General features: G+C 38.6%; 1 protein-coding gene across 1 annotated transcript in view; it reads right to left on the bottom strand.

The window, feature by feature from the left end:
- Window positions 1-5,549: 5,549 nt before the first annotated feature.
- uzip (beta-pore-forming protein unzipped) overlaps window positions 5,550-10,233 on the bottom strand; it is a 37,818-nt gene continuing 33,134 nt past the window's right edge. The window contains exons 4-6 of the mRNA XM_089472210.1: window positions 7,414-8,202; window positions 6,998-7,344; window positions 5,550-6,942 (exon numbers count right to left, since the gene is read on the bottom strand). Coding sequence (XP_089328336.1) covers window positions 6,538-6,942; window positions 6,998-7,344; window positions 7,414-8,161 — 1,500 coding nt within the window. The 5' untranslated portion in view covers window positions 8,162-8,202 and the 3' untranslated portion in view covers window positions 5,550-6,537. The remainder of the gene's footprint in view (window positions 6,943-6,997; window positions 7,345-7,413; window positions 8,203-10,233) is intronic.

Here is a 10,233-nt window from a genome sequence, read left to right as displayed (position 1 = left end):
TATAATTCTGGCCAACGCGGTGGTCCGCTAATCTACAACAGAGGTGGGTCAGCTATCCCCAGAACAACGGCCAGTTCAGCTTCAGCAGATGCCTAATAAAGTCTTTTAGAAGATGTGCTAAGCTTGAATTTATTGTGAATAAAAATACATCTGTTATGTTGCTTGATGCCAGTGAGTGTATCAAATGCCTCACAATGGCTGTCAACGTAATCCCGCAAGCAATAAATATCTCGAATTCATTATCCCCTGCAATAAAAGTCGTACCCCTGTCACATATGCTACCCCTAAGGTACGCGAAAGGGTTACACTATGTCAGCTAATGCAAATGACGAATAGAGTAAGACTGGATCAGTGGAGAATGATTGACTGGCATATACCCTGTAGTTAGTTACGAGTTGGTGTGAGAAAGTTTAGTATACAAATTTGAGAAGAATGATGTATGTATGTATATATACATGTGTTGTGCTTCCTCTTATGAAAATATTTCATTTTCGAGAAGCTCCACTGCAAATCAGGAATGTTTGAGAAATTAAAAAACAAGTTAGAGGTAAACTGGAAAATAAATTAGATCATAATTCGACTTTAAAACAGTCCATAGATATCAAACTGCCTTATCGCATTCTTCTGTGTGTATTAACTGAAAAAGTCTATACCTTGATCAGTGGATTTTACATCTGAGCTCTACAGAATTTCACTCAGAATACCTTTTCTCTCTGCCGAGCTATGCCGAGTTATCATAAGAATCATACAGATAGTATAGTGTAGTATAGTCTGTCATACCCTCTTGTCTCTATTGCAAGTACTGGGCATATCAAACAAATTATGAAGCGTAAACAGCGTCAACGAAGCTGCACGTAAATTGTGCAAAGTGCAGTTCGTATTGATATTCATGTGCACACACATACACTTGCACACCCTCATACACACACACATACAGAGATGGAGAGGGAGAGTGGTTCACCTCAGGCAATTGTCACGGCTGAATGCAGTTAACAGATTGCACACCGATAGCCTCGACACAGGTTGGCGGCCTGCAAAGCCGGCCGGTTAAAAAATTCAGTTAACACACGTCAAAGCCAAAGGCAAAGCCAAAGCCAGAGCCGTGAAAAAACAAAGGGTTGCAGTTCGGTTTTTGTTTCAGCGTGGCGATGCATAAAATTTGGTTAGACCAAAGCCAGCCAAGCAGCGCGACGAACAATTCAGGATAGATGCACCTCATCCTCATCGAGGGTAATGCATGCTAAACATATGCAGATTAATTCGCAGCGATAAATGAGCGGCAAATACTTTTCAATTTATGCGAATACTCAAAAAACAAAAAATAATATATACACATAAGTAAACAACTTTAGCCACAACAAACGCATATTTTAATTTGATTACTAGCTAATTGGCGGCCGGGCTTTCATATGTTGCAATCAATTTTGATTTGCAATTTGGGCAAAATACAGCAAATTAATTGATATAAAAATCGATTAAATGACCAGGGGATTAAGGTATATTTTGCTAAAGGCAAAAATATTTAAGCAATTTATGTAATTTTTAAATTAAAAGACGTGCATAAATTAAATCTATTGAAAACGCAAATTTACAAAATTAATTGAAGTAATATAAGAGTGTGTTAGCTAAACAACTTCCTTAATCTGTTGGAAACAGAATAGATAATACGATGAAATTGAAAGAAATAACAATTCAATCATTTATTAATGAATGGAGCTAGCGAAATGGAATACAGAAGAAAATATATATCACAAAATAATAGAAAAGTGATACAGATTCAGCAAGTTTGAAGTAGAATATTTATTAATAAATCAATGAATATAAAGAAGAAGAAATATTCAATATTTTGATTTATTTCATTGGTATAAGTTTAATGAGATAAATAAAATAATTCTTACAGAGTAAACATTAAGTGAAACTAAATATTTTCATATAAATTTATATATTTCAAGGTAATTTAAAGACAATTTTGTTTTAAAAGTATATTTCGTAAAAGTCCTTAGACTATGTCTCAAGTACATAGCATATGCATTGATACTTTACTTTACTCTCATGCACAACAAAGCTTTAAAGACTTCTCAGTTCATTTGATTTAATTGAACAGCCAAAGGTATTAGCCAACAGCTGATGCTGCTCTAAACAATCCGTATGCTATGCCATTGATACTATCATCATCATTTAGCACATCAACGATGCTCAAATTGAGCATATATCAAATTCCAATTGCCATTTGCCACATACATCGACCGCATAATGAGCCGAAAGCCACTGCTCGAATCGCAGCACGAGTTCAGGGGTTAATCAACTCGACCGCCGCCCCAAAAACGAAGAAAAAAAATATATATATATATACATATATATAAAATTGGCGCAACACGCACAAACGTGCCCCGCGGCTCAAAGCCATAAGAGCCAAAAGATTGGGCGGCTGCCACGCCCAATTGCTAACAATGCCAGCAATTCAATTGGCATCAGCTGGGAACCCGTTTAAAGCAAAACAACTTCATGTGGTCACGCTTTAAAAATATATATCTCCAACAAAAGTATGTATATAAACAAGTGAGAAACAACAAGTAAGAAAATTCTAGTCGAGAGTGCTCGACTAGATACTACCCTGAACCCAACAAATAAAAATGCTCATTTAGTATGGCTGAAATTTCAATTTCAATGTATTTAAAAATATAAATAAAATACCAAACTCATTTAATAAAATATAAAAATATTTTGAAACAATTAAAAAAAAATTAACATCAGTTGCATCGATCGGGATTCGAACCGCGACCCCTCGATCGAGCGTCACGCTGCTAACACACTAGGCCACCTCACTCCTGCTAGTGGCGCTGGCAAAACTCAATTAGATTCACTGCTGCAGCGCCATCTACCAAAACTAAACGAAACTAACTGCTGATGTGATTCTAAGAATCTGCTAGAATAACCAAACTATTAAAAACGCACATAAAGTATAGTTAAAATTTCAATTTCGGTGTATTTAAAAATATAAATTAAATAGAAAACGCATTTATGAAAATATAAAAATATTTTGAAACAATTAAAAAAAATTAACATCAGTGTTGCACCGATCGGGATTCGAACCGCGACTTCTTGATCGAGCGTCATCCAGCTAACACACTAGGCCACCCCACTCCTGCTGGTGGCGCTGGCAAAACTCAAATAGATTCACTGCTGCTGCGCCATCTACCAAAACTAAACGAAACTAACAGCTGATGTGATGTTATTGTTGTAGCTGCTGCACGTGCGTTTGTTAATTGGCCAAATATTTGATTATTTTTTATTAATTTTTGACTGAACGGAATTTAATGAAACTTTCAGCATATGATCTACATATTATATTGAATATTTGAGTAATTTAAAAAAAGAAAAATCATTCACAATTAGCTATAGAGGCATCTGATTTGAACTTGAATGTTTTTACTCGATAAAAACATAACGGGATGATTTTTCGAATTTTAAAAGCAAACTCGACGTCCGCGCTGTATATACGGTCATTTTAAAAAAAAAATTCAAGTCTCTAGCTCTTATATCTTCGGAAATCGACGCGTTCAAACATACGGACAGACGGACAGACGGACAGACGGACGGACGGACAGACGGACAGACGGACAGACGGACAGACAGACAGACGGACAGGGCCAAATCGACTCAGCTCGTCGCCCTGATCAAGAATATATATACTTTGTGGGGTCTGCCACGCCTCCTTCTGCCTGTTACATACATTTCAACAAAACCATTATACCCTGATTTCCCATTTTCAATGGGTTCAGGGTATAAAAACAACTAACGCAAATTCCAATTTAAAATAAAATTACAAAGCAACAACAATAAAAAATAAAACCGCTTTTTCGGTAGACCTTTTGTTATGAAGTGCTCACAGCGGCGCAGAGCCCCGACACCTGAACAGATGTGTAATAAAAAATCGTGGTAATAGACACGATAAGTATAGGTGCACGCACACACGCAGACACACACATAGCAAGCGTATATATCATTATCGGAACGCGCTTTGCATTATAATCGAGAGACCCTAGCCAGACTGCATGGCAGTTCCATTCGCTAATTTGTTATTTAAATTCACAAAAGCAGCTAATTAGCGGCTCTTGAAAGCCGGTCCGCAATATCTTTTGAGGCCCGAGCCCCGAACCTGGCCAAGAAGCCGATGACTAATAGACGACATCTGGTTGTTTATCTACAGCATATCAACGTGCTTTATCCCATTGTTATGTTGTCTAACTGTCAAAGCGTTTGCTGTAATTGGCTAACAGAAGCTATAAACAATAGAAAAATAAGTGAACGATTCTAACCGAAAGGTGAATGCACTACTTTCAGAATAGAATTTCAGTTTCATCAAGTAATTAAAAACAGGTAGTAACCGACTGCAATCTTATTTAGTTTTATGAAATAGGTTGGCCAAAATAATAAATAAGAAGTATTTTAATGCTCATATCAAGTCTAATATAATAATTTAATATTTCATTACCAAGTGAACTACGCAAAGAATTTAAAATTATATTTGAAAGGTCATAAAGTCATTGGCTAGTACATTAAGATTTTTGGACAGAGATTTGGCATTGATCAACAAGAACTGTAATAAATTTGTTAGTATCGATATTGTTACAAATTAAATTATAAACTCAATATTCCTTGTTCACTACATGAAGTGTATTGAAAAATAAATCTAGAATTGCAGGTGTTGTAATTGGGTAATAAATGTGTGTCTAATGACGCGCTGTGTCAAGCATATATCATAGCGATAATTAGAAACGATTTATATGGTGTCTAAAGAAACCATTTGAGGTGTATATTGAGGTCTCGTTAAAGGCCCGCCTCAAGAATGCCTAACTTAGGACAATAAAATAAATAATTAAAATTAAACAAGTTTACTGCCAACAGACACAGAGGGTATTCAAGTGCAGAGAAATTAAAAAATATCTAAACGTAGTATTAGTTGAATTTGATGATGATTTAAAACGACTTCCTTTCCCACAGTTTGATAGTTGATTAGAATTAGCCTTGGGCTAAGCATTTACTTCACATGTAGCCGACAGCCTCTATCGTGTTAGAGGCGACTTCCATAAGGAAAACAGAAAACAAAACCCATCCATCAGCTACATTTAACTAATGAATGTCAAGTTATGTAAACATTTTGAAGTACAAGGCAAGCGAATGTTTACACAGCACACGAACATATCGTATCAAATTATATCGCATCGACAACAATTTGATCAGCTGACTTGAGATAAACAAGTTTATAGAATATTTCAAAATTAATTTCAATTCAGACAAGATTGAGAACAGGTCAAATAAATATTGGGTATAGACAAAGTGAGTGCTGGGGCTTAAACTCAGGTTGAAAGTGAAGAACTTAAATGCCTAAGAGACGCAACTTTGAAACGTTTGGAAAAATATTCAAATTTAAATATACAATATATACACAAAATTGAAATTTAACTTATAGTAAACGCAAGTGTTTCCATTAATTAATTAATAACTGCCAATCGGTAAAAGTATATTAATCGACACAGGTTTTCAAATAATTTTAATTTACAAGCTTTATTTCTTTTTATTTTGTTTCTGTTTACTTTAAACAAAATTGTAAAATTATTTTGGGAGATTCTTTGCTTATTTGAAAACAAAATACAAGATACATGCGTATGTTAAACTAGGATAAAGAATTCGAGCAAAATAAAGCTGAAGAGTAGGGAGTATCGGGTTAGGGCAGACGCAGGACACAGACAAACAAAATAAAAGTAGTAATTAATTTACATATTTGGAGTGTTTTCACTTAAATGTATATATATATATATATTATTATATATATATATATTACTTATGTTTTACATAGATTTTACATTTTAGACATATACATATACATCATATCATAGAACGTACATATCTTTATAGCAATTCTATATCAGGCGCCCAATCAATTAATTCATTTACTTTTACTACAGCTTATTGTGAATGCTTTTGCGCTTAACAAACTAATATCTAAAAAAGCCTGAAAATTAGACAAAAAAATAAAGAACTATGCAAAGCAGCTTAAAAAATGTTAAATATGGTTTATCGGTATACAAGATATATATACTATATATAAATGTAAATTTACTTTTGATTCATTTCCTTTTGTGAGGGGCTAGTTTAGGAATGTTTTGTGTTTCTCTCTTAAAATTTGTTTTCGCTACGGTACATACATATATGTATATCCATATATATATTAATATATATATATAGACGAAAAAGCAGGCATTGGGGGACAGTATAAAAAATATCAACTTTTGTTCGCCTCTAATATCCACTGAACACCCACACAGAAAGCTAACCGGTTATCGTCTCGTTCTTTGTTCGTTTGTGGCGTCCTATATATCAATTATTAATTATGTCTGCCTATCTTTCCATTTTGGGGCCGGTGTCTTCTACATATGCCTACGAGACACGACACGCTCTCAAAGACGGGTACAACAGGTACAACAACAACAATTAAACGCTATGCTAATTGAGGGAGACCCTCCCAAAGCCCATCTACAGATTTAACAGCATTATCGAGACGAGCGCCATCACTGCATATCCTGTCGCCTGTATTGTGGCTATCGCGTTGTTGCTGCCGCCCACTCCAAAGCCAGCGAGCGCTGCATCCTTGGAGGACATGTTCTCTGGTGCTTCATGTGAGTTGACCTCATTCGTTGAGGTTGAATCGTTCAAAGTTTTCTCCAGCGAATCGGGTCCGGAATGCTTATCGCCCACATGCTCGACGCGCACCATGGGCGGCTCATGTATGGGCGTGGGCTCGTTGGTGCTGGTTGTGGTCGCATGTGTCGTAGTCGATGTGGTTGACGTGGTGGTGGTTGTTGGCACCAGCGTGCCATTCTCGATCCAATAAACCGGACTAAATTCCATCTTCACATCCTTCAAATAGCTCTTGCGCACCTGCAAAGGAAGCACCAGATTAACGGAATTCGTAAAGGTATGCTGGCACACTCACCTCGGCGCTGATTTTGCGCGAAACGCTTTCGCTGTCGTAGTAGAAGGCGGACAGCTTTGCGGTGTAGGGCGCCTCAAGAGTCACATAGTTGCCGAGCAGCGTCACATTGATGGCCGTGCCTGGCCAGAGCTTGCTGAACACGGCCTTATTCTCATGCCGCTTCTCGCTACGTTTCAGAGCCCAATTGATTTCGGCGGGCGTGGCCACATTCTTCTCGTAGATCTTGGTGGGCAGGCCCTTGGCCACGCCCTCATGCGAGCCCCAGTACTGCAGATAGTCAAAGCTGTAGCTAATTATCTTCTCCATAGTGGCGTAAGTGTCGCCTCGGTTCTCCAGAACGCTGGTGGCTATAAAGAGAAATAGAATCCATTTTAGTTAGGTTATACTTTGGTAACTGTATATCTCTCTCCACTCACCCAGCTCTGTCATATTCTCGCGCAGGCTGGTGCGCAGCCGGTCCAGCTTGATGTCTCGCAGCTCATAGCTGAAGGGCTCCGTTTCCACAAGTACTTCGCCATCGTCATAGTACTTTTCCCGATCGTTCTCCGCCACCTTGATTTTGCCCAGACCTACGGGCTCCAGTCGTCCCAAATTGTAGTCCGCACCGCGATGCGATTCGCCGCCCTCAGCATTCGGCGGATGCACTGCACGATGGCGCGCTATGTAGGACTCATCGCCAATGAGAATGGCGCCGACCGGGATGCCCGCATTGAACTTCGTCCAATGCTTCCAAGCGATCTTGCCCAGGTGTCCACGGTTCATCAGCACATCAAAGTTCTCATTGATGGCGTGCTTGAAGAGCTCTGCAACGCAGACGTGCCGCTGCTGCTTCTTCTCGGTGTGGCCAGAGGTGCGCACTCCATCGATGGTCACGCGGCACACATAGATGGGATAGTGCTCCTCATCCGAGATGTATTTGCCGCCCTCGACAGCCGACTGCATTTGCTTGGAGTCCTTCGGATCGTACGTCTCCCAGACCAGAGTGCTCGATGTGACCAACTGGCCCAACTGCGTCGAAGCATTCTTGTATGTGAGCACAGGATGTGTGTGTCCCTGGCCGGGTGTCACCAGCTGCAGCAGGGCCATCACACAGGCAATGCCTGTCAAATGACAACTGCTCCGACAGCTTCTGCTGCCCATGATTGTACTTCGTCGTCTGCTCATCTTTTGTTCTCTATGTTGTGCCCAAAGTGTTGAGGAAAATTCTGAAAGAGAGCGAAAGACGTTGATGGAGATTAGAAAGTGTATTTATTACCGTTATATTATAATTTTTATTTTTATTTTATTTTATTTTATTTTTTTCAAATAATAGATAGTAAGCCCTCTCTCTTTTCGATGGAATAGATTTGTTCTGAGAAAATATTCTTTGATATTTTAAGCACATCTGTGATTCCAAGTCAAGAAGTAAACCTTACTATAATTAAATTGGTATGCTCAATGACCTGAATTAGGTTTTAAGATAACTTTTGTTGAATCATTGAACTAAAATTGTTTTCCTTAAATTCTCTTTTTCAATCGAAAAAATATTTGGAATTAGAAACGATTATTATAAAAAGTCTGCCACAGATTTTTAAATTAGAATACTGAATCAGATATTGGTCATTTAATTACAATTTTAGTAAATTTAAATTAATATGTTTAAAATAAAAATTCTAAGCCACTTTAGTTTGTTCATAACTATTTAAAAATATATACGAATTTTATTTCATGACTTCTCATCAGTCTCCATTGTCTTCATTTGACACAATATGTTTCGTTAGACGAGGACACGTGTGCAAGAACTTCTCGCAGCCACTATGCCTCATGTGCACATGTGAAAACTTTGCCCTTCAACTTACAGCCGAAGTTTTGTGGCACAAAGTTTCATTTTATCAGCTGCCGAACGCCATCAAAACAAATACTATTGAACTCGTCTGCGAAACGAAAATATCTTAACTAAGCATCCTTAATAGACAGCGCTGTTGCTGACAGTGCGTTTAGTAAACTTGGTTTGGTTAAATGCCTTTGGCAACGAGCGGCACATAGTGCATGAGTAATGTAAGCCCCCCTTTGAAGCCCAACAGACTGCGGCTCCGACGGAAGTTCGCTTGGTCGGCTCCTGTTCTATTTGCCAACTGTTGGTGTGGTGGTTGCCATTAAAAGCTTAAATGGTATAAACAAAGCCTGGCCGAAAGATGTAAAGACACCACATCGAATAACCCCCAAAAACAATTCATTTGTCCGCTTTGTGGGCTTTATGGCAGGGGGCGTGACAGCTGACGACGAGGCTGATCATTAGACGCGTCAATGTCAGCACCGCAGACACAGACCGGCAGACAGAGAGACAGACCCGCCGCTGTCCACTTCAGACTGGGGAATACATGAAAAGTGGAGGCGAAACATTGTACGCGCCATGCGCCATGGGACACTCGATGTTGTCCCAATAAATTTGTTGCTTGTTTGCGCAAAACTTCATCGCAGCCAAAACACATGGCGTATACGTAGCTCGCAAGCGTAAAAAATAACAGATGAGAGCAAGAACATTCGCGCAATTGGAAGAGTGCATACTCTTAGTGATAAAACTCTATAGCTGGTCAATTCGAGGGATAAAGCAAATTTTATATGGAGAGGTTTTGTAGAAGTGCAGGCATATATGAAATCGTAAGTGTTTTTCTTTATCATGCATTTTACACATTCATATATGTGTGTTCCGTAAGTCAACTAGATCTTTCTCTTTAACATATTCAGTAAGGCTGAAAAGAATAAGGCTTTCAGCTTGATATATGAATATTTAACAATTTATTTATATGATTAGCCTTACGATGTTAAAGAGAAAATGCTGGGACATTTCAAAACTAAGCTGTATTTTTTATGATATAGGCAACTTAACCCTCACACACGCACAAATTGAGATATTTATCCAACCAAGTATACACAATGAACTTATGCGCATACTCCATCGAAGCTCACTCAATTTGTTAGTAAATCCAACTACACTTTGACAAATAGAGTATATTACTCCAAAGCGGAAGTGTAGTCGACGCCATGTTTATTCATTAGCAGCCATTGTCGAGGCTGGCAACTCCTTGTGTCGCCTGCATGTCCTGCAGCTGCTGCTTCTGGTGCTGGTGTCCACTAGAACAGCGTCTAAGGTCTGTCTTCGTCCGCTGTCCGTCCACTTGACACTCTGCATTGTGTCGTGGCTTTCTCTCTGCCAATGTGTCTAACCTTAGCGCTTGACCTTAGCTGACAGCTAA

Source organism: Drosophila arizonae, chromosome 5, assembly GCF_054131065.1.
Source record: "Drosophila arizonae isolate 15081-1271.41 chromosome 5, UAZ_ARI_1.0, whole genome shotgun sequence".
Lineage (NCBI taxonomy): Eukaryota > Metazoa > Arthropoda > Insecta > Diptera > Drosophilidae > Drosophila > Drosophila arizonae.
This window is presented reverse-complemented; position numbering and strand designations above follow the sequence as displayed.